The 25,989-nt window shown below is 40.5% G+C and overlaps 1 protein-coding gene across 1 annotated transcript in view; it reads left to right on the top strand.

Moving 5' to 3' along the window:
- The window catches only part of pappaa (pregnancy-associated plasma protein A, pappalysin 1a), an 89,729-nt gene that overhangs the window by 53,823 nt on the left and 9,917 nt on the right, over nucleotides 1–25,989 (top strand). Inside the window, 11 exon segments of the mRNA XM_051413179.1 lie at nucleotides 615–750; nucleotides 1,256–1,469; nucleotides 4,806–4,980; nucleotides 12,131–12,314; nucleotides 12,490–12,561; nucleotides 12,564–12,690; nucleotides 12,813–13,047; nucleotides 13,783–13,930; nucleotides 14,257–14,372; nucleotides 18,129–18,200; nucleotides 19,239–19,337. Coding sequence (XP_051269139.1) covers nucleotides 615–750; nucleotides 1,256–1,469; nucleotides 4,806–4,980; nucleotides 12,131–12,314; nucleotides 12,490–12,561; nucleotides 12,564–12,690; nucleotides 12,813–13,047; nucleotides 13,783–13,930; nucleotides 14,257–14,372; nucleotides 18,129–18,200; nucleotides 19,239–19,337 — 1,578 coding nt within the window.

Below are 25,989 nucleotides of genomic sequence, written 5' to 3'. Positions count from 1 at the left end.
ATAAAAATAATGTCTTCACAGGACTAAAATAGATTACTGAGAAAAAAAAATGCATTGATGTCAGTGTTTCTATACCTAATTAACCTACTGTTATTGTTTTTGTTTTACAGTAACTGTTTGAAACATGCTGATATTAATCTGGAGTTTTATTGCTTTGTTGAGTGGTTTACATGATTAATGACCTTCTAGTTTTCTAGTCAGGATGATTTATTCTATAGGACGCCTGATTTTACTGGAAATTCATAGTTAGTTGTTTTAAAAGGAATGCCCAACGATAATAACGTACAAGAAATTGCCAGTGCCAGTATAATGAGATAATTAATGAGGCTAGATAGTGTTGTTGAGTTCCCTGCCCTCGGTCCATTCCATTCTGGTACACCATGTAGTGCATTATAACACAATCACTGTGGTGACTGAGAGAGTACAACACTCTGCAACGTAGAAACTCAAGCAAATGCAGAAGTGTTAGCACATATGATGTATGAAACCTGATTCAAATGAGGAACACATTCAGTTCTGACAGTTCCAAGAGAGAGTCACATGGGCCTCACAAGTAGATTCCAGTTACTGAAAATGTGTACTTGTCTTCATACTCTTTGTTTTCCTGTATTCAGGCCCACTTCTCTCATCCAATGGTGGCAGCAGCAGTGATTATACATCTTGCTGCTGATGGGACTACCTACATTGACCAGACTCAGTGTAACATCACTGTTCAGCTGGTGGACACCAAGGAGGGCATCCATAGTCTAGGTGAGAACTATCTCAGAGTACTTTTAAATTGCTCACTTGATTTAACCTTGACTGCTGAATATGGAAAAGCTGAGCTCAAACTAACTTTACCTACAGTAACTAACTGCCATGTTTCTACAGTAGCCCAGAATGGACAAACCAAACACTGGCTCTAGATAGGGCCTTTCGTGTTTTTTACAAGTTGCGCGGCCACCGTAGTTTACCCTACATGCTTGGAAGGCGAGCAATATTTACTTGGTTGCGGTTTGCAACTTCATTGCTAGATGCTACTAAATCTTACACACTGGTCCTTTAAACGCATGTCACTCTCATCCGTCTGTGCATTACTCTTTGAACACCAGAAAGCTATTTGGCCCTTTAGGTTTTTTGCTCTCCTAATTCACTGTCAAGGCTTGATTAACATCTGCCACTCTGTTTCCTTTCCTGTTCTCTGTTTCTGTTGCTTACTTTCCTCACCCTAATCTAAATACATGTCTCTTCTCCATCCCCATTACCCTCTCCACAGGTGAGTGGCGTCTCAGCTGTCGCACCAACCCTTTGGTGATCCCAGTGAGCCACGACCTGTCAGTGGCGTTTTACCACACAAAGGCTATCCTGGTCATGTTTGCCTCGCGCCTTGTGGCCATCTCTGGCGTAGGCCTGCGCTCCTTCCAGTCCTTCGACCCCATCACGATAAGTGGTTGCCAGAGCAATGAGATCTACAACCCCACAGGCCAGAGGTGAGGCCGACAAATAGGGGAAATGAAAGATTGGTGAACATGAGGCCTACATATGTTACACACACAGACATGCATATGAAATCTGAAAAAGATTATGTGCAAGAATGCAGCCACACACACGCAACAATCTTTCACCTTTAAAACTACAAGAAACTTGATTGAGAATCACGTTTTTCCAAGTCTCTAAATAGGTATACATGTGATAAGATAAGATAAGATATTCCTTTATTTGTCCCACAATGGGGAAATTCCAGTGTTACAGCAGCAAAGTGGATATAGAAAAAAAACAGTATAAAAACAGTAAGAGTAGGAAATAATAAATGAAAACACTGTACAAGAGAAAAAACAGTAAGAAATCCACAACAACAGATAACGCAAATAGTAGTAGCAGCAGCAGTTACACATGGGCAATAGAATGTGATGTGTAGTCAAAAACCATAGTTTATTCTGACTATTCCCACGAAAAGAGAAAGGAGAACCATGTGTTAATGATGCCAACAAGTTGTTTAATGTTATATATATATATATGGTGGTAAAACGAACATTCTATGTAACAAATATAATATTACTGAAAATGTTCAATTAATTTGGACCTGTTGCTAAGTTCCACAAATTTCCAACAATAGAGCCGCCGCTCCCTCCAGCACTAAATCTTGTTTACCACCCCAGTTTGTTTTGTATTGAGTTCGGTTGAAGTGCACGCTGCACACAAACATTCTTTTTCTTTCCAAAGTCCTGCCAAAGTGGACATGTTTTGCACTCCACAGAAGTTATTTTCTTAATTAAATAAATGACTTGTCCGTCATCGTAACAGCTGCAAACCCAGCATCTGCTCCAGGAAATAAAGATCAAATTTGAGTAAAAAGCCCTTAGCCCATAGCAGTTATTGAAGACATTTCTTAGAGCTGTTGGCAAGCCCGCTTAAAAATAATTAACACCTACTTAGCTGCAAACTCGCAATTTTTGAGTCTCCAGTAACTTTTAATTTTAACTTCTAACCATATGATGTCAAGTCTCTCCTCACAAATATAGCTAAACCAGACCACACATGCACAAGGACTCACAATTTACCAATTTCCACACCACTGTCATGCATGAGACAATTCATACTGCTGATGCTCCCACAACCCTTTCAACAAGAAATGCACTAATAAACACCACAATACACAAAGAATGGATGGTTGGGGGGTCTGTGCAGAGAGATAGAGCTGTTTGTGGCTTTTGTTGTGTGCCAGTGAGACATCCAAGAACACCTAAATAGATTAAAACTGCTGTGTATCTGCATCAGCCAGGAAATTGTTTGTTACCGCACACACAGACTAGTTGCTTTCTCCCAGAGTTCTCACTGACTTTCATTTCTTTCAGATTCTCTCCACATCATCTAATTTCCAATGGCTAAACTAATGTTTTTTATGATGGCGAGTCCACCAGACCAGTTTTGACTTGGAACATGCCACAAGCTGAATATTATAATATAGTAGTATGATCACTTATTATTTACCGATCTGTCCTTACAACATCAGTCGAGAATCCTGGCTCGGCCTCTTTGTCTTTTTATGTCATTGATCTGTTTCCTCTCTTTAATCGACTTCAATTCATCTTCTGCGTTCTGTCGTCTATAACAAACTTTCCAAATTTCTGGTCCCTCTTCTCCATTTTTATCTCCGTGTTTTCACTTTCTTATTCTCATTCCCTTTCCCTGCTTTTCCGCATCTCCCCTCCTCCTCCTCCCCTTCATCATGTTATCCCATGCTGTCTTCTCATCCTTCACTTTCACGTCATCCTCCTCTCCCTCTGTTTGCCATCTCCTTTCTCCTTAATTCTCCCCTTTCTGTGCCTCCTGCTCCCGCTTTCACTCTCTCATTCTCCTGGGCTGAGCAGCACATTTCCCGTAATACTTATGCCTCCACGAAACACCACATCCCCTTTTCCCTGAGTTGTTAACAACAGGAGCTATTAACATGAGTCAGTTTTATGTCCCATGCTTGTCTGCAAATGCATGCACATGTATGTTTTCCTCTTTCTCTCACTTTTTCACACCCTTTTTGTTCTCACTTTAATGTTTTTTCTCAATTTCTATGCTCATCACCCCTTTTTTTGTTCTGTTCTTCTTTTTGTCCTACAGACTATTCTATGGTAGTGTATACTGAACTATAGTTTTCCAGGTAGTTAATTGTAATTTATGTCAGAAATTCCAGAGTGACTAGCAGAAAACCACAAAGAGATTTTGTTCCAAGCCAAAGTGTCCACAGTGGAGGCTTCTAGGCTTCAAGGCTTCTCTAGTTTGTCCTCAAAAAGCCTAGACGTAAGGGACAGCTGCTCTTGTGCTTTATGAACACTTGTCACCTGCTCAGCTTAGCATCTTGGCAAAACAAGACTTTTAATTATAAGCTTAGAATTTTACTAAGAGTTTATTTGGTTATACTTTTACTTGTGCTCTGTTGGGAGGGAGAGTGAGGAAGGACACAAGGAATAGGGGGATCAAAGGTTTGGATAATTAAAAATAGAGAGAAAAAGCATAGAAAAGTGAAAGCTTATGTCTGCAACAGAAGCAGGAAAACAAACGGATGAAAAGAGAAAAATAGAGATTCCATTCTCACAGGAGCAAGTTTAACAATGTTCCTCCAGACCTGTATTTTCTTACATCCTCTCTCTCCCTGTGCCCCCATACCTTCCCCTGTTTCTTTCTCTCTCCCTCCCTCTTTCTCTGTCGGCTTCATAAGGGAACCCTATACTGTCGAATGTGGACTGTTGTAAAAAGGTGCCTTGGGCATCTAAGCATTCCAAGACCATTAAATGCCTTCTCCATCAGGCTACCAACATAGAGCTGTGACCAAACTCTACCATTGTAGCCTGCACATAATATATATCCTGTCGCTCTTAATTCACAAAGTACACTCTGCTGTGTGTGTGTGTGTGTGTGTGTGTGTGTGTGTGCACACAGACACCCCTTTCATGTGCATAGCAAATATGGCAATCTTTTCTCCATGTGGTTTATTGATTTGATATGTTAAGCAGTCATTGATGGATGGATGTGGTTGACTCAATGCGTAGCTTTTCTGTGAGCAAATGTGTGACGGTTTCCATGTTAGAGTGTCTGCAGTGTTATTTTATACACAAAATTTATGTTGGTTGTAACTTTAAATGTGATTTTTAGTTTCTTTCTCCTTCTCTCTCTCTCTCTCTCTCTCTCTCTCTCTCTCTCTCTCTCTCTCTCCCCCTCTCACTTTCTTTTACCAACCTACCCACCCAACACACACACACACACACACCCACACACACACACACACACACACACACACACACACACACACACACACACACGCTCACTTGTAGTTGTGTACACTATTCGTGCGAAGCCATTGACTGCCAGGAACCCTTAATCCGCAATGCAGAGCTCAAGTGCAGTAGCCCTGGCCGCCACTTCTACAATGGAGACCGCTGCACCATCTCCTGCAACTCTGGATACGTCCTGCAAATCCACCAGGATGACGACATCATCAAGAGCCAGGTAAACAAACTACACACACAGGCAGTCAAAGAGTTCAGTGCACAAGGATACATAAATGTACACATGCAAACACTTAAGTGCAAAAGCATTTCTGCAGCATATGGGAGAATGCGTGCAAACATGAATTTGTGAATGCACAGATGAAGATGCATTGATGCACACTCGCTCACCCTCAAGTACACAAGAGGGAAGTGCAAACATGCTTTTCTCCTCTCTGTCTCTGCATTTATTTTGTCACCTGCAAAAACTAGGCTTGGCACGGCAAGCCTCCAGGGAGAATGACATCATGAACATCCAGGTAGATGAGTGCTACACTGAGGAGTGGAGACGCCCCAGTCTCCTCCTCCTGCTGGCTTGCTACACATATACAAATGCGTGCGCACACACACACACACACACACACACACACACACACACACACACACACACACACACACACACACAGCACATTTTCTGTACAAGCACAGACATAATAGTGTTTAGTCTCTTGCTGAGCATACTGCACCATCACCTCAAACAGTCACTTTGTATCGCTACTCCACCGGGACGATGACATCATCGCATAGTGTCTGCTCCCTCTCCCTCCCTCGCTCCATCCCTGCTCATTTCGCACACATTGAAGTCTCTGTTAAAGGGCAGAGATTTGCTACCGCTCTCACACAGCAGCACACATTAACTGCTTCCATGTAGATACCAACACACATACAGCAAAGTACAGGCAATCTCCTGCATAAACAGGACACAGATGCAGACAGCTAACAGTATACACACAGATGCATGCACACCACAAGTACACAAACAAACAAGGTAGTTGACACCACATCGTAAACCTTTTGGATTGGGGCCAAGCTGCTGTAAAGGCCATATAAACGCTTTATCCTTCTCCACGGCTCTGTAAAGCAGTCTGCAAGACAATCTATTAATGCTCCCTCAGAGAGATGGGCAGTTCAAAGAACAAGGTAAATTTTGTTTTTATGTGTATTTCAGTCTGAAACTGTAAAATGTGGAAGTGTTTGTGTGTGAGGGTAAATGGGAGTAATGGACAAAAACATCTACAAAAAGAGGCAGAGAGGAGAGAGTAAAAGAGAGTGGGGAATAATGAGTCTTTTTTGGTATTTGGTCATGATTCTGACCTTAACAATGTGTTATTTCTCCCATCTTTCACATGGCTGTTGCTGGGATCTGTAACTCGTCATAATTGGTGGGTTTTTAGAACTGCAAAGTCGTTTGGCTGTTCCTCTGTCCACTACATGGCTTTCTTCACAGATGCACATGTATATTGTATTTGCACACAGAAAGTATGGGTGTACATGACAGTTTTCACATCTTACATACTGTATGTACAAACACTATCGGAATACTTCTGCATTGAGTCTGCACAGACCTATAATTGCATTAGATTTTGATTGACAGTGCACTATGTGGCTATTCATCAATGTCAGTTAATTTAGTGATAAATTATGCTTTTCAGAGAGGGAGAGGCAGGAAAGTACAGAGAATATGGGGAACAGGAGAGAATAGAAAAAGAAAGTAGGGCTGTGCCAAATATCATTTTTTTAAACTTTGTCACAAATGATGACTGACAGTTCAAAGGTATTTGGAGGACCTGTTATCTATGAATAACTTTTGGCATCCATTCACTTCGCTAAAAGACATCTGGTCTGTTGTTTTTTTGGTTTAATATTAAATTAGCATTTTGCTGTTGTTTTTAACTACTTTGCAGAATTAGATATATTTCTTGTGAAATTAGGATTCATTTCCTAATTGGATACCAAGATATTGAATGTTTTTAGATGTGATAAAATAGTCAAAGTAAAATCTTTATTGTGTCCTGTGACCATAACTGTGCAAAATGGCCCATGCCATGTTTATATATATATATATATATATATATATATATATATATATATATATATATATATATATAATATTTTTTCTATTTTTCTATTGCATGTTTGCACCATTGGCCCGAGAGGACTGAAATTTCATTTGTGCTGTATGTCGTGCATGTATAGTACATCTGACAATAAAGCTGACTTGACTTGATATATATATACATACATACATATATACATATACATTTGCTGTTCCTACATACATTGTCATGGTCATTCAGCAGGAGCGACATAAACCTATGCGCCCCCCTAAGTCCTGAAATATTTTTAAGCTCAGCCATGTAATGTCAGCAAGGACAAATAAATCACTATGCGCAGTTGACATGCCACTGTTAAAAAAAAAATGATGCTGCATACTAGATGTGCAGACTGAATGATGTTTATAATTACCATAACAGAATCCAATCCTCTTTTAACTCACCCTGTCTGCCATAGCACGAGTGCCTTATATTACTAGCTTGTTGATCCATTTCAAGTCCAGTCTTTTATCCTCAAAGAGTGAAACAATTTGCTGGGAAATGATTTCACCAGTTGCGCGTCCCTCCAGGGGCAGTAGAAGTCTCCTCCCAAAAGCCTTTGTAAGTTGGAACGCAGAAACAGTCTCACTGCGAACAAACACATGGGCACCATTCAGTATAAAGTTTGATTTGTTTGTCCGATCACTGTAAATTGTCATTTCTGACATGTGCTTTTCTTTGTTTTGAAAGTAGAATGCATATTTTTGATACAGGTTTCATTGCTAGCTGTGGAATCCAGCGGGGACAGCTGTATGTTGTTTTTTTGAGCAGCGGCACAGCTGCGCAACTGTACGACTACAGGACAGAATCAACAGGACAATAGAGATTTGAAAGAAACACAGGCCGCATCCATTTGAGATCAAATGTACTCTAATAAAGGAAATGTGCTTAATGTCAAGTAGTTACAGTGATTAGTAAAAGGGGCAGTAATAAATCAATTTAACCAGGTTCACAGAGTACATCTGCTCTCATCTTCCCCTCAGATGTGGTGACTGTCGAAAACTGAATAAAAAAGTCAATTTGAAGTTAAACAACAAAAATGTAACAAAATAAAACAGAAAAAACTTGGCCCTTAGATTTTGCTTATCCCCTCAGTGTACATATCTTAATTCATTTATTTCCTTCTTTTTTCAGCCACACAAGTACTTATGAAGACACACACACCTCCACACTAAAAGTGCAGCGTGAAGCACAATCTTGTCTCCTTTCATTAGCCAATTACATTCTTGTTTCATGGATGTCAAAGTGGTTCGGGGAACACCACTTTCTTGGTTAATGTTATCCTCAGAAACAAATCTGTTTCCCTGACTTGCTTGATTTGTATTTATGTGTTTTATCGCTGTCTGTTTTCACTATCTTTCTCTCTCTTTGAAGTGGTTAGGGAACATGGACTGCTGGCATTGAAAAAGCCAGTTTTATTTCAGAGACTTCTCCTATAACAGGCTCTTTATGCTTTACCACTGTCCATCATAGCACATCAAACAAGACCATCAAACCACCATTACCTGCCCACTGTAGGATCACCTATCCACTTTATTTAAACGTCTAATAGATCCCCTACAGGTATCGTCAAATAAATGATTAAAAACACATTTAGAAATAACCCTGACTATAACATGAGCCATTATAATCAAGCTAAATGTAAGGCCTATTAAGAGCCATATCAACCACGGTGTAAAGTTTGGATGTTCTCATGCATGGTGTTTCTGTGGAAAGAGGATATGCATGTAAAGTACTGTATTAGAAGTACTTTTGCCTTTGACCTTCATCAAGGCACTGGGCTGAGAGCTGGATTTGATCCAGAGGTGCTGCGCTGAAGCTAGTAAGGATGGGTCAAATGCAGAGGACGAATATCCCCATGGTTATTAATAAAGTGTAAGTTAAATGCATTTAAAGAACTTATCCCAGGCTAACATCCCTTCAGCTTAGTGTATGTGCAGTAGGCTATGCATTGGTAGCTCCCTAACAAGAATGTTGTGGAGTGTCGTTTTCTGCTTTGGTACTGTTTAAAAGCCTTGGAAACGAACCCAAAAAAACCCCCAGAAGTCAATCAGCTTCTCATTATGAGTTATGGGGTTTTTGGTTTTGGTTATTTTACATGAGAGATGGTGTCACACTTCCATGCACCAATTAGAGTTGTTCTTATGTTGCCAGGGCACTGTCAATCAAATCTAATCAAACCACACCCACACAGTCCCGATGAAGCAGATACGTTTTTGATCTCTGATTTAGTGAAGGCTGTGCATTGTCTCTGCATTGTGGATGCTGAGGTGCCAGGTAATTAGCAAGGTGCCCTCCTAATTGGATGAAGACGTGGACACACATTCCAGTGCCCTCTTCTGTAGTGAAGAGAGGTCAGACTTATAGAGCCCGTCCCTGTACTCCATGCCCCCTAATAGAAAGTGTGTGTTAAGGAGTTGCTCTCTTTTTGGAAAACATTGTAGATGTTCATTAATGCAAACTCTTACTTCTTCCACTAAAAACCAAAGCTCTCACATGGTGGTTTGTAACACAACTTGGTCTGGAGTTGACTCTTTCCAGGCTAACGTGGTTATCATTTAAAAAAAAAAAAGAACCCTCCCAGAATTTTATGTGCTTAGAAGCATGTGTGCTTCTTAGTACTGTTAGATTCTCAGTAACACCCAGCCGTATATTACTGTCTTGATTTTTTTTTTTTTTACCAGAAAGTGTGTCCAGGCAAAAAAAACCTCACTGCTTCTAAGTAAAGCTGATTCCTCTTTCTCCAAAACTGTTTTATAAGGGCTTTTCCATGAGGAATAGACAATGATAAATTATACTTAATTCCACTACTAAGTAATACTATAAAAACTCTGCCGATCTACAAGTATGTGCAACTGTGTGGTATTACTATACTTTCTGTATGTGCTTATGTGTTTGTGTACCATCCGAGCTAAGGTAAACCCCTAAGTTGAAGGAAAAGGCTGTCAGTCTGTCAGTTCATCTGTCTGTTAGTCTGTCTGGCTTGAATTAGGTGGAGTAGCCAAAGGTTGTTAAAAATCGCTTCTGGAAGAGAAAAAGTCAGCTGTACATTTTTAAAAGGAAGGAAAATTCCCCCATATTTACACACACAGAGTACATACACAGACACATAACCCTATATACACTCATACACTTGGGGATACATGCTTGATTAAATGCGAAAACAGCTCATGGCAGATGCACATCAATGTTAAATGTGTTCCTGTGTGTCTTTGTGTGCTTCTGTGTGTTCATGTGCATACACTTGACCACAGTTTTACACACACATGTTTTAGGATGGGCAAAACGTGTAATTTAACACACAGATACACAATTTCACAAACTCACTTAACATTCCGTTTGCACACATATTTACAGTCAGTGCATTAACACCGAATAGATCCTTCCACATTTCTTCCATGCAGACTTTGTTGACAACCTCCCATCATGATTGACTCATTCAAATCTACACCCAGTGATTTTTTAGCAGGAACTCACATGTGATGCATATGTTACTTTGTTGGATATCCAAATATGAAAGGAGCTTATTTATTTTGAGGGAACCTGATACTGTTATGCAGTATAATATAATGGGATCAAGATGAAAGATAGAAATACATGGGAAGAGAGAGAAGGTTATGAAGCAATAGATACGTAATGCTAACTGAGTCCAGCTTGTGTGGCCTTCAAGTTTGGCCACTCTTAAAAAAGATGTGTGTAATTAAAGTTAACCAAAACAGGGGTAGAATGTAACTCATGGTAAAACACAGGTTTCCCTTTTTTTTTGTTCTGAGGAGGAAAGTCAAAATGATTGAGCTCTCACAGCTTTGTTGTGAGATTTCTTGGCACTGCTATCAATTTAAGCATTCTTGTTGCGTTACATGGTGCTATTTAATGGAAGAGGATGAAAACAGTTGAGGTTTGGATGAGGCACTGGCTCCTCATTTTGGTCTCATCTCTGCAAATATCATACCACAAGCCAAATAATTTACAGGAATCAGGCTAATAGGAAATAGACCTAAGATCAGGAAATTCTTCTGGTGAAAAAAAGTTCAGGAGCAAGAGATTGCCATTTTGAAATGTAATGTTTTGGAAACATTCTGCTGTTTCCAGGAACTCATATAGCAGCAAATGCTGGGTCCTTAATGCTATATTCTCTGCACAATCTTCTCATCACTCTTGATCAGGAATGGTTAAACACTGATATGTGTACAGGGTGTATAAACACAAGTTTATACACAGACACACAATTAATGCAAGACATGTGGCTAGTCTGTCAGACCTTGCCAGGTCATAGCTCCTGAATGGCTGCTGTTTCTAATCAAGGGCTATTCTTTATGATAGTTCCATAATGGGAATGGAAAGGATGTTAATCTATTATACTAGGTCTTAAATTGTGCTGTAAGACTTGAGCTTGTCTTTGTTTGTCATAGTAGAGTGGTGTTACCACCGTTGGGTCTGACTCCTGGCCTGAGTCCGTTTCTTGCGGATTTTTCATGTACTCCCCATGTGTGGATTTCCTCTGGGTTCTCCAGTTTCCTCCCACATTCCAACAACATGTAAGGGCCCAATCGCACAGGATACACTCTGTAGGCTTGAAAATGTGAGGCAGCCTGCCTTGACTTTGAGAAACTTGCAATGAAAGAAAAACAGTAAAAGTTGCAAAATTGCATAGTTGACTACTGTTAACCACTAAGCCATGAAGCATTGTTAATGACATTAGCTAGCTTAACAAGAAAAAAATGCACCCATTGCACTAATTTGTCTATAAAGTTAGTGTGTTTCATTTCTTTTTTAGTATCATGATGATTACTCAGAAACCCACACGTTGGTGTTCCAGTTGTGGAAGATTCCACCTCTGTGTATGTGTGTTTCTCAGAAGTTGTCACACTTCCACCAAAGTCAGTCTGTTTTATGTTAGGGCTGATTGTGCAGTTGTTGGATATCAGTTGTCGGAGTGGCATGACTTGACCTTACAAATGCTATCAGCAGTTACTTGAGCTGCTGGGTATAGCCTGGGAGGCTTACTGACATACAGTAAACTAAGCCTGATCGAGCTTTGTTAGGTTACACAATGATTAGAGAATGAGTGCTGAATTGCTGTAGTCATTTTTTGTGAGGTAAACATTTAGAGGATGTCACAAATTAATGCTAGTGTCAACGCGTACCTATGCATATGGCCAACTCCAAAATAGGTCTGTAATCCATTTATCTGTCTCTATCTGACATTCATTCAAGATATCTTGTCTTATTTTCCAGTCGGACTCTTCAGTGACTATAACCTGTGCAAATGGGAAGTGGAATAAACAGGTGTCCTGTGAGCCTGTGGACTGTGGTCTACCAGACAAATATCATGTTCATCCTGCCCATTTCAAATTCCCTGAAGGCACTACCTACGGCAAGAAGAGCACCTTTCAGTGTCGAGAACCTGCCCAGCTCGTAGGTGAGATGCATAGTGGAGCATTCATTCAGTAACTGCACGTTTCATATCCTCTTCTTCAATCTACTCATTTTCATCTGTTTCTTTTTAATTTATCCTCTTGATTTCCTTTTTCAACTTCGCTGACTAACACTGAATTTGCTTCCTTCATCTATTCCTTTCTCCTTTTTTTCCTCAGGTACAAACAACACTCTTACCTGCCTAGAAGACGGCCTGTGGTCCTTCCCAGAGGCTCTTTGTGAGCTACGCTGCCCAGCCCCCCTCCTGTACCCAATGCTGTGCTGCAGACCAAGCGCTGCAATGAGACAGGCCTCAAAGTGGGCACACTCTGCAAGTACAAGTGCAAGCCAGGCTACCATGTCACCAACAAACCTAAGAGGTAAAGAAAGACAAATAAAATACAGCTGTTTGATTATTGTTTCCTATTGCTTTTAAGGCATGAAATCAGCTCCTTTTAAAGGCAGTTTATATGAACATATAAATCTCCACTTTTCCTTTTAGGCGCGCGTTTAAGCGCCAATGCACGGAGGATGGCAGCTGGCTAGAGGGGGCATGTGAGCCAGTGACTTGTGATCCCCCACCTCCCATCTTCCACGGCTCCTATCACTGTACCGACGGCTTCCGCTTTGACAGCGTCTGCAGACTCAACTGCTCTGATCCTGCCGGTAATACTGCTATCGCCACCGCAGGAGGCTCTGCCCATACGGTGAGGCTGCTGCACGCTCCATGCAAGCAGGTCTGTCCATCTCTTTCCTCTCTGTCTATTCTTGCTTTACCTATATGTTTGTCTTCTTTTTGTCATGTGTATAAAGATTAGACATTCTCTCCTTTTCTCCCTTCTTTGCATCCTTACTGTTTGTCACATTTATCAGGTCAGAACACGACATAGAAGTAGTGAAAGATATAATCAAAATTAATACTGTATAATCCATAGGAAGCATTTGTATTTGTTGTATATTTAGCAGATCCTTAACCATGCAGTATTAGTCTACTACAGAGACATTATTGCAAGCATATTCTTATCTAATACCATATAGGTATTACATACTCATGATAGCTAATGATAAGATAAAGAATTAATGAGTAAAAAACATTTTTAACCAAATACACCCACTATCCTCACCGTTTTATCTGATACTACTTACTTCTTACACTGCCCTCACTGTCTGAATGCTTCTCTCTCACTGCCTGTCTCTCTCCCTGTCTCCCTTAGTCCTACTCAATTTGACGCCATGCTAATTAGATTGCTATTGATTTCCAGAATAGTCCTGCTGCCACAGACTTTTGAAATGTATACACCTTTTAATCTGTTCTGCCTCTCAGGCGTTGTGGGTTGGATGCCTGATAAAAATTGGATTGTATTTCCCCCTTTGCAATGGGATGCCATCTCAATGTCCTTGGCCTGCTAGTGTTTGCGTGTCAATGTATATGTGTATGATTGTTTGTTAGTCAATATATGTGTTATTTTCAGGGCGCAGCATCCAATGTGATTCGCTGTAGGAAGGATGGAAACTGGACAGGGTCGTTCCGCCTATGCCCACACAGCAAAGGCCAGTGTTCTTTACCTCAAAACCTCCATTATAGCCTACAGTACTCATGCAAGCGAGGACACGGCATAGGTCTGTATACACAAATTCACTGTTTCATAATAACAATTCAGTTTTCTTACTGCTGATTACTCACAGCTTTTGTTAAGTGTGCCATTATTCTTTATTGTTTGCATTACTCATTCCATTTCAGTTTGTCCTGTTTTTAATCATTTTAATTTGTTCTTCATTATGTGACCTAGTTCACTGAATATCACGGAAATTCATAACTGTTTGAAAGTGAAAGGGGGGAGAGGGGGTAGGATATGTCATTTTGTCTTTGATCTAGGTGTGGTTTGTGCATACTTTACTTTTATTTGGGTTTTCTGTGTCTCTCTTTCTCACACACATCCACACAGGTGAGGAGTGCGAGCTGACGTGCAGAGAGAGTAACAACGATGTTGTGATCCTCCCTAGCAACATGACAGTAGACAATGTACTTAAAGAGCACTGGAGGAACCCGCACAAAGTCAAGGTTAGTTTGTACGTGTTTTTGTGTTCACCTCGCAGCTCTGACAGACGCACTTCACAAAGTTCTGTGATCCACAACTCTGCTGTACGGAATTTCACGCATAGAGTCAACATCCTGGCTCCATTACCCACAATGCAAAATGCCAGCTTGTGCCTATCTTTTGTGCCTGATGCCATGCGAATTGTTTGTTTTAGAAGCATGGCAACCCTTCAAACATTTTAATTCTATTTCTGGTTGGAAGTCTGAAAAGATGCTGCTGCCCTCTTGCATCCCCGTCCTCCATATGACATATGAACAACCTTATTGGAAGAATAAAAAGCTACAAGGCATCTTTGGAAATTAAGTGTTTCCCCTACACTCACAAGCAAGTAATTTTAGCATTCAATTTCCCATGTATTTGTCTTTGAAATAACCCTGAAAGGACAAAAAAATAAATAAAAAAACCTCCTGCCCCATGCTTCCTGCAGAAGCATGGGGCCCCCCCTACCACTGTGGCCAAGTCTTACAACCTTATCTAATGGCTAGTCATCCGTAATTGCAGTAATTTTCTGAAATAAATCTATGACGCTCACTGGTTAATTTAGATATACCTCACAGCGACTGTACTGATTAAGTACTGTTTGCTTAAACTGGCAGATAGCAAAACATGGAGGTTAGAGGTTACGGTGGGGGAGGTCATTACACACAGAACTGTACACCTTGTCCCTGTGGGAGTGTCACTCACACATGAGTGGCACCCCATTCCCCATGGGATTTCTATGAAGCTTGTGGGTGGGGTCCAAAGGCGGGAGTAGGGCTATGGTGTGCATATGAGTGTGTGTATGTGTGTGTGTGTGTGTGTGTGTGTGTGTGTGTGTGTGTGTGTGTGTGTGTGTGTGTGTGTGTGTGTGTGTGTGTGTGTAGTAGGCAAAAAGTACAAGACTACACCTACTCTTCTAATTTTACTCTCCCCATTTCACTTGATTAATGTCAATGATGTGCAATTTGTTTTTAAGTGTTTATGTCAGCTTAATGCCCTTTTAGCTGTGGAGTCAGAGAGAGATCCTACTAAATAGCATCAAGTTTTGTAACTGGAGAAGGAGAAAAGAGAAGCCACGGCCGAGTAAAGGAACACACTGTATTTCTCACTGTATTTTTTTTCCTACAACTGCTTTTGTTTTTGTTTCAGAGTCACACTGAGTCAGCAGCTTTTTGTGGTGGATGTTGGGAGAGAGGGGTGGCTCAGGCCACGTGGACATGAAATGATCTGTTTTTCATGGATTTGTGTTATTGATATGATTTGTGCTCAGTGGTAATTTGAGACCCGAGGCTATGTTGTTGGGGGCAGTGGATAGCATAAAAGAAGTCAGAGAGGTGAGGGTGCTCGGGTGAGGGTTTCAGAGGGGTGAGTGTTTTAGACATGCACCAGGGTAAGGAGGTTGGAGAAGGAAGAGTTTTTGCTGGTAGTGTACCCTTAAATATTTGTCATGTTTTGTCCTCTTTGACCTATCAATTGAGAGATTACAAATAGATTGTTCCTGTCTTGACAAACGTAATGCTAAGGAGAGTCAATTTCATCACATACGCACACATATGCACAAGCACAAGCTTCTCCTTTTCCAATAGTAATCTGAAAGGATTACAAACATCCCAATGATGACAGACATTTCCTTATGGCAAAATCATTCAGTCATTTGTTGGATGTTTAAATTTGCAGTTACACTAATCAAAAGTGTAAGGAATCCTTTATGGTCCATGAATTGGATTCTAGCAGCAGAAAAATAGATGCAACTCAAAATGAAATAAACACCCAATGGCTAAGCAGAACAGACGCATATGGCTGAGATATAAGATGGAAGAAATGCACAGGGCTGTCATAAATGGTATTAAGAAACAAGAACAGGAAGAGGCTTCCGTGGTGGAAAAAGAAATCAATCATTATGGCTAACAGTTGTAGTAACAGTAGGAGTGTAGTAAGTAGGAGTGTACATCATAGCATACTTGTAAACTCCCCCCTAGGATGGGATTCTACATACAGTGTCTAAAAGAGAATTCATGTCCCCAAATCCACTTTCTAATTCTACTTTGCTGAGTTGGAGTGTTGTTTGTTTCCCACCTTAATAAGTGATGTTGATTTATTGCCTTTAAACTAGTTGTATTTTGGTTCTTTGTGTGACCCACTTAGAATTCTCTCCTGCTTCCTTACCTCCACCTCCTCCTCTTCTCTCTCCTGTCCCTCTATCTCTAACAATTCTGCGCCCCCAGCACCCTCCTCCCCCTTTATCAGCAAAATTACCCTGTCGGGCTTGCTGTGGAATTAGTCATTTTCTACATGACATGACCTCGTCTGTGGTGGCGCTGAGATAGGGATCTATTTTTATGTGGTATCAGCGCCCCGGGGAGGCTTCAGAGGGTGAGGATCCTATACGTAGTGAGGGGTGAGGCCAGGCCACGATCATGGATTATCATGATTTACGGCCTTGCTGAGAGAGGAAAAAAAAAGAGTGAGAGAGAAAATGAGAGAGAGGGGAAGAGAAGGAGTTTCTGGATGACATCACCATAGCAGAGCATGGGAAAAAAAAGAATGAAAGTACAGAAGTTGCAAAAAGTTTCACCTCTAAGACAAAAAATGTGCTTAATCTTCCCTCATACAGGGTCTAACCATTACAGCCCTCACACCAACGTACACACACCACAGATGTGCCTGCATTCTGCTACTACATCGCAGTAGTAGAACAGTTACTCCCGCAGCTCTCAGTTGTCCTCAGATGCTATGTTGTTCTTTCTCTCCACCTTCAACCCCCCATCTTTCTTTTTTGCATTGATTTGCTGACAGCACTGAAATGAAAAATACCTTAGTTTGCAGCAACAAAAGAAAAGCACGTCAACTTTGAGGTATTTGGACACAGGGGGTCTGAGAAATAGACTATCTGAGGTCAGCCAGTCCTCTGCAGTGGATGGCACTTTTGATCATGCACACTACTATCTGAGTCTGGAGTCACATGGATGCTGTAAACAAAACCCTTGTCCACCTGCTGGCTCGAGTAGACTTGCGCATACAACTGCCCCTACGCCTAATAGACACACACACACACACACACACATACACACACAGTCACATAGCACAGGCACACATACGCATCCAGTGTCATGTGAATGTATGCATTCACACTTACATTTAGTATATGCCTGCTTGAATGCATTTGCCCATGCAGGTACACGTTCTATGCACAAATGTTTTCTGTTGCATTTCAATGAAAAGCCCAGTGGGAGAACAGGATGGGATTCCAAACATTCTGGAAAGATATTTGAGAGCATGGTGCTCTTTACCTCTCTCTCTCTCTCTCTCTCTCTCTCTCTCTCTCTCTCTCTCTCTCTCTCTCTCTCTCTCTCTCTCTCAATTCTTTGCTCTCCAGGGGCCATCACTTAGTTGTGAAAAAACACATTTTTTTATCAAGTTACATCTTGTCAAAATCAACTTATGCAGCTTTGTTCTAAGGTGGAAAAAGGTCAGTGTAAATCAAAGAAGGATTCACAATGAAATCCTCTGTGTGTAGCGCATGAACCCTTTTGATAACTCCTATGTTTCACTGGTTTAGGTGTGTGTGTTTTTGTCTGGGTACGGCCATAAAGTGCCCAGTGACTTTAGTCTGGATTAGAGTTATGTGGACTGAAATGCAAGTAAAAAGAACACAATCTTGGCAAAGCTGTTCTTGGGAAATAACCCAAGCCATTGAAAGCACCAGTATTTCTCACTTCAACTTTTGTCATATCTTTCAGAGTATAGTCTGTACAATGGGGCTGAAATGGTATCCACACCCAGAATTGCTCCACTGCATCAAAGGATGTGAGGTAAGGACTCGAACCTGATTTTCTATCGTATAAGACTTTAATACTTTAATCCTTCCACCTTCCTTGATCCTAAACCAAACAAAGCAAGAAGAAATCTCATATGATATGTTACCAGATTTGAGTATAGACGGTTGTAGTGTAGTGTAGTTCACACAAAGAAACAACAGTTAGCTTTAATATAAATGAATCTCAGGCCTAATAAACCTCCAAATGTAATTTCATAAAATGCATATTTGCCGTGTTTGGCCCAAGGAGTTGGACAGACAATGGATTGGCACCTAGACTTATCTACAGGCTAGCTGATGTGGGGATGAAGTAGTATTTTAACGCACTGGCAAGTAATCGTCCACACTTACGTTTTTTTCTGATGCCAGTTGCTGAGGACCTGCACAGGGTGCACAGGTGGTTGTTGGCCATTTAATTATTTGCAAGCCAGTTAAAAAATGCTGTTGCTACATGAGTATCTGGTATCAGACTAATTGATGCAGCTCATTGACATACTTACTTACTGTAATCTGATCCAATTACTGATCTATTACCTCTTACAATAATCTTTGTACACGTGAATATGCGGTCACATGCTAAACTTGCCTCTAGAAATGGTGCAGTCACATGTGAACACAACATGTGAAAGAATTCCTCTTCGCTTCAAGAATGATATCATCTACTCAGTTTAGGCCAATTGGATAACCTGATTGGTAACCCAAGTGAAGAGGGTGGGGCCCACCCAATAAATCACCTTATTGGAGTGTTTTGTGCAGTGAATAGTTTATGGTGTCCTCAGTTTGATTTACGGGTCAGGCCCACTAAGGGCTTAAAAAGTCACAGTGAAAGATGAGGGAAATTTAATGTAATCAGATTCATCAGCAAATTTGTCCAAAGCCATCTGAAGGGCCCTGAAATGTTCTAGAGGAAACTACCACTACGACAAAAGGCTTCTTCAGTCATCTTCCTTTTAAAAATGATCATCCGGTTTAAAGGTGGCATTTTCCTCACTCAGTGATTTTGCCTAGTTGACACACTCTCTCTCTGGTACAGCCATTCATGGGAGACAACTACTGTGATGCGGTCAACAACAGAGCCTTCTGTAACTACGACGGAGGAGACTGCTGCCAATCCACTGTCAAGACCAAGAAGGTTAGTGGCTTGCTTGTACTTCACAATAAACCTCACCCTTCAGGCAAAGAGATGATGTTGGATTTGGTTCTTGTCACACTGATCAACAGTCAGTATTTGTTCCCAAACTCTGGAGTCGCACATAGCTTAGGAATAAATCCCATCTCCCACATGTGAGCATTTTTTTCCTTTTCCCTATGCCTAACCCATTAGAACTTCACTTTCTCACTGCCATGCATCCAGTGGAGGATGATGGCAGGATCGGCCATCATCAAGCTTTGACATTTATAAATGATAAATGTTTTTATGTACACTCGGTAAGTTTTAAATTGAACCAGAACGGAATATACTGTTGAAGACTGCTGTATTTTACCTCTTGGAACATCTCTAAACAGATTCTTCCTTTGCCATATGTCCAACCTTAGATTACTGGTATACAGATTACTGATTCCACATCCAAGAGAGTGGGAGTTTTCAGACTCAATAGTCTTTGTTTTTCTGTGGTATTCAGTTTCCTAATGTGTAAAACGTCTATATTTGTCTTTGTATGCCTGTATTCATGTGAAGTCACCCACCACCCAATGGGTAGTCATTTTAAATTTTGTTCTTTCAGAGAGTAAAGGTCAAGACTATAAGGACTTGGAATATAATTTACTTGTACCTCTTCTAATTAATAAAAAAACATATTTTTTTTTATCTGTCAACACTCAGCCGTGTTGTATTTCAGCATTAAGCTGAGCATGATAAAAAGTTTGGTCATCTTTGTTGTAGTAAGTCTCTTAATTCAGGTACTTTGTCTGGCTTATTCCAGCCAACTGCTGGCAAGGGGTCTGATTGAAAGTGTATTTTAGCTTCTGTGCTGCAGCATCTGCTTCTCTGTCCTGGCCTGTTTCTGTGAATCTGGTGAGAGACTTTAGTTGTACTCCTGGCATATCCAACTGTATGTCTGGCTCGATTTATATTGCAGTCTATGTGTCTCACTGGCTGCGTTAGTGTGTTAGACTGGAGAGCCTCTTTTGGGAAAAAAAGACATACAGTAGGTGTACAAGGGACATCTCGCCACCTTCCACTGTACAATTTAAAGTTCACTGTGACTGTTTCCGGTACACCTTCACACAATCCTTAACGCATGTTTTGGATAGTTAGTCATGAGGACTGAAATAATCATGTCTTTCCAGCATTTTTACAGAGAAAGCTTCTTTGATGTATTTGTTCCTTAGTTCACCAAAGCATGGCCTTCGCTAGATGAACAAGGTTTTTAAAAAGTACTGTTGCATCACTTTTAAATGGTCACATCCACATTGTTTTCCTGAGGGTTTAATATCCCCTTCTAGTGTCCTAGAGGAGAGGTTGTATAACACCATACCCCTGCACATTCTTAAAGTCCAACTGAAATTAAATATTTAATTTGACTACCAAAAAGGGATGACTATATGTGATTTCAGTTGGACTTTAATTAAGTATAATCACAAGTGACATTTTGTGCAATGTATTCATTCAGGATTACAAAAGCCCATAGTGTATTTTTAAGTGGCTAGTCTTTTGATAGTAGAGTTGTATATGGACTAGCAAATAAATAATGCAAAACTTCATATTTACTACTTACAAACTTTAAATCTTTAACCTTCTGTGGAATGGCCTCATACTGTTGTAAAGCTTCCAATCACGAAATTGGCACCAAAAAAAACCTGCATTATTCCTGGCCAGTCTGTGTTATATGTAATACACAGAAATGAGACTATATCACTCCTCCGCAAAGCTGCACCCCATTCAATCAATCACCATTTACCATGTGTCTGGTAATTTGACTCATAATTTGCAGTGCAAGTAAATTATGGGCAGATTTGTACAGGATTAAGATCACTGAGGCTTTTGTAGTTAATCACAAATAATTCTGGGTAAATTGGGTTAAAGAGGCCAAACAAATTTGATTGCACTACTTGGCCATAAGATACATAACCAACCTCTGGCTAGAAAGTTCGCTTTTGTCCTTTATTCATAACTTCAGTATCAGATGTAAGGTATTGTATAAGTTCAAAAGCAGCAGGAAAGTCGGTGAGCAGCCCACTGGGAAGTGACCTCACTCCTGAAGTGGTTTTGCTGCTGTTGATTGACGCTATCTCATCTCTACATCTTCTGGCTCCAGTCCAGTGCAGGGGCTCAGCCAGAACTTGCATAACTCACTTTTACTGACAGACCCCAATGGGAGGCTGGACTCCATTGAATTACTGCAGCAACAAGAGGTTGAGCTTGGCGAGGGGAGAGCAGACCATGGGTCTTGTTCATGTTAGGATTTGTCCTTTTGTACATCAAAGGGGAGCATGGTCAGTTTAACTGAACAGTTTATGTTTGGATGTCAAGTAAGAAATCTATGGTTCAAAAGTGAAATTCCTTGATGGGTTTGACACTTTGGTCCACTGCCCAAAAAGGAGTTAGGGCTGATCCAAGACTAAAGACAAATTTCAATGAAAATATATATTTTTTCCTGCTACAGGACACTGTAAATCATCTTGTGTTCTCCTTTGGGAAAAAATCTGATTTTTATATTCTATTTTTTTTTAATTCATGTTGGAAGGCTTTCACTTGTTTCCATACAGCCAATCAAATAGCTTCACTTCTTCGTTTGAATGAACGACCAAACAAACATTCATCACTGAAAATTGTATTGCTAACGTCAGTTTTAAGTTTGAACCTATCGCAATGTCACCCATTGATGGCTGTCGACATGTCGGTTTTTTCTGAGCCAGCGGCGATGATGCACTGCCAGTCCAGCCGATGTTCAGTGTAGTGTCTCCAAAACAAGTCTTACCAGTTTGCCCAAACAATAACTATATGGAGGATCAAATGACCTACCTGGTACTAACCAGCAAAGACAGATTCTATTCCAACTACTGAAACTAAAGAGACTAAAGAACCCCAGGGTGCTTGTCCAGATTCTACTCAAACGCATTGTGCCCTTGCATTGTTTGGGCAAAACAGTCTGGCTGGTGTTTTCCACTTGTGGGTACCCTGGAAAGTATTCCGAAAGATACGAAAAATTGCTCTGAAATAACCAATCATAACTTGATTTATCGTCTGCCAGGAGCACAGGGCGAGGAAGGTTACTGTGGGTGAGAAACAAAAGGAAACATTAAGGAATGAAGCTGATTTCTGAATTTGATATGGGAACAGGGGAAAGCCAGATGTTTGGTATAATCCCTTTTGCTTGTTTGTGAGCACATTGCTTGCTTGCATACAGATGTTGCTTAATAGCTTGACTAATATAAACATTTGTGTGAAAGTCAAATTAACCTGAATGTCAGTTTTAAATTAGCCAGACAACCTTCCTGACAACTTCATTTTGTTACTTTGATATTTTTTCGTCCGCATTTAAATTTCCTCTGTATTTATTATCGTTCTGGTACTTGCGTTTAGTTATGCATTTGGATTTTGTTGTTTATTCCTCTCGGGCAAAGCTTATCCTCACAGTCAACCCTATTTGATCAGCTCAGTCAAAACAGAAACAGGGTATTTTGCACCTGATTCTGATTTTCCCCAAACTGAACACATGCGTGGCAGGCGACTAAAGACGGAGTTGCATAAAAACCTCAAAAAACAAAACAAAATGACACAATATATGACAAAAGGAATCTGTAACTCATTTATGACAGTCTGTCTCCTCTGAGCTGCTGAATAACCCACTTGCTGGGTGACAAAGACAGGCAGTGTTTTCCTCTTTGGCTGGAAATCAATGTTCTTCTCCAGACCACAAGTGAAGACTTTGTCCTAACTTGTTTAATTGTTCCTTAACACATATTTTGTTGTTAGAGATTCTTTTGTCTGTGTCACAGTGGAGGTCATTTAATGTCAATGATGAATTTTCTGTATTTACGAGTTTACAAGTAATTTCCCCCTGGGTTATTAAAGTATTTCTGATTGTGATTTACTGCTGGTCCTGACATTTGTGTTCTTACTGTGTACGTAATAGGTCTACTGCTGGCCCTGGACTAAAGCAAAAATAGATTTATAGAAAGTGCAAATAATAAATTCAGTTATTTGTAGGGTTGGATTGGTTGGATTTCATTGTTATAGCTTAAAAATGTTGGATTTCTAAACAAATTACTCACCTAATTTAGATATAAATATGTTTGACGTCTATTTCTGAGTAGGTAAACCATACCACATGTCTCTTAGGATTTTATCTGCTCTTTCTGGGGAAAAAATACCTGCATCTGCAGTATAGTGTCTTTAAATGATAGCAACAGCAAATTCTAGCAACATTTTACAGACAGGCCTGTGGTAGACTAATGAAAAAGCACATACGCACCAACTCTTTCGCTCTTAGCCCCTCTCATTCACTCTGTCATTCTCATTCAGTCTTTTTCCCACTCATTCACTTTCAGATACTCATTCACAGTCTCTCTCCCTCTCTCTCACTCACATACACATACAGCACATGAACAGACACACCAGCCATCAGCTGCTATGCATACGAGGTCTGGTGACTCAGTGGGAGTCTAGCTCAGTGTTGTTGTCCCCAGTGTGTTGTGACACAGCACATTAGAAGAATGATATGACCCCTTTCATACAACCACACACACGCACACAGACACACCTCCTATTTGTTCCTCTGCCAAAACCTTTTACATCAACTATTTCCCTCTGATCTTTGGTAATGAGGTAAAGGGAGAAAAACAGGACAAAATAAAATTTTACAATAGACTTTCAGTCTACCTCATCATTCCCTAGTCATATATATTTTTGTTCTTTTAAAATTCCAAAGGTCAGAAAAAAACAAAAATCTGCCTCTCTTGTTTATTCTGTGACCTTAAACCAAATGTTCTTATGTTCTTATGTTCTTACGACTGTTATGTCCTCAGTTCACTGATGGGGGAGATAAAACACACTGATGAAAACATCTGCTCATCCCTCCTTAGCAGAAGATGCTTCAGTGACTTCTTTACAGCAGTTGCATGATAGTTTATTATTTTGTTTCCCAACATCAAACGCCATGCCTCTGAAGTCTGAAATTATTCAACAGTTCAATATGAAAAATCTGAATTTCTGGAATGCAATAATTTTTTTCCAGATAGAACAATTGGATAATTTATTTTCTTTCCAAACAAGCTTAAATTGTATTGTAGGAATTAGGTCATTAGCAATTATTAAAGTTTTCCAGATTCCTCCTTCTTCTCCTCTTCTCTTTTTTTCTTTTTCAGCTCAGAGATTAACCTGATAAGAGCTAAATAACTGAGGAAGGAGGGAAAAAAAAGAGAAAAAGGAGCAGTATTGTGAAAAGCAATGGAACTCAGCTGCCCATTTACTTTAACTCCCCTTCCCAGCATATGCTTCTCCCGACTTTTATTTTGGTAGAGATTTGTGTATTAAGGAGTTCTGGATGACTTGCTGTGTATTATTCCACCCCAGGAGCTTTGAAGGTGCAAGGACTGGCTGCACGTAAGGTCACCGCAGGATCTCCCCTTAATAGTTGCAAGCTGTTGGCTGGATTTGGAGAGGCAGGGAGGAGAGGAGGAAAGGGTATGGAGTATGCCTTTCTGAGGGTTGCCTGCGCAAGACCCTTTTGTAGGTCCCCCCTCCCAAGTTTGGAAGGAATTCCTTTCTTGGATGCTGGAAGCAGTGCGCAGAGGGCACCGATTATATAGTTATATGAGTTGGCCTCTCTAAAACAACTTTTTCTAAATGTGCCTGTAAGTTTTTCTGTCTGCGTTGGTGGTGGGGTCTTGGGTAAGTGCTGAAATCCCTCCCAGTCCCTCACCCCTGTTTACAACTCTCAGTCTGGCACAAGTATGCTCGTTACGTGACTTGCTATGTGTTACGACTGATGTTTATGTTTAAGCTGATGGTCCGTGATAGCCACCATAGCCACAGCTGACCACTTAACCTCTCTGTCTCAGTTGGTTGATTAACAAAGACAAAGCCCTTTCAAAATAACATCTCAAATGCCATTTTCTTCTTTTGTTTTTTTGGCTGTTGCCAGATTTGAATTTAAATTCCTATATAATCCATACAAAAACTTTCCTTCAGACCATCTTTTGGAGCTATTACAGACTGATAGATGGAGAATTTTCTGCCCTAACACGTTCTACATCAAATATCCACATAGCTGAATGCCAAAAGTGCATGCCATCAACAGCTCTTTATTTTTTAAATGTCTGAGGGCATCTAAGGTGACTTTATTTTCTGTTGCCAAGGCTCTGCCAGGGCAGTTAAAGGGGAGAAAGGGGCTGAGGCACAGATAGGACCAAGCACCCATACATGCAGTAGGGTGATTTTTTTTGGTCATGGCATTAAGAGATGCTCTCTTACCTTCTTTCTCTCTTTTTGTCCAGTCATTTCAATGCAATGCTTATGGATAATCATTAAATAAGCAGTAGAATGCTATAGTTTCCTTTATTCCAAAATGCATCTGAGTGGGAGGGGATGGAAGGATACTGTGGAGGGAGGAGCAGGGCTTTTCTACACAGCTGAGCAAAGGTAGTTACACACCAGGGTGGGGGGCACACACTCCCCACAGTTTTTAGGAGTTTTGGCTGTTAGCTGATGCCAAGTGCTTGCACTTATTTTGCCAAACTCAGTTATGTGTTCTTTTGCTCTGAAGTTGCTCTTTCTCCTTCCTAATCTTCTCCATTAAAACTCTCTCTTCACGCTCTGTTTCTGACCCTCTCATTTAGAC

This window comes from Dicentrarchus labrax, unplaced genomic scaffold (genome assembly GCF_905237075.1).
Source record: "Dicentrarchus labrax unplaced genomic scaffold, dlabrax2021, whole genome shotgun sequence".
In the NCBI taxonomy this organism is placed as follows: domain Eukaryota; kingdom Metazoa; phylum Chordata; class Actinopteri; family Moronidae; genus Dicentrarchus; species Dicentrarchus labrax.
The sequence above is the reverse complement of the archived record's forward strand: the minus strand, read 5'-3'. Positions and strand labels throughout refer to the sequence as shown.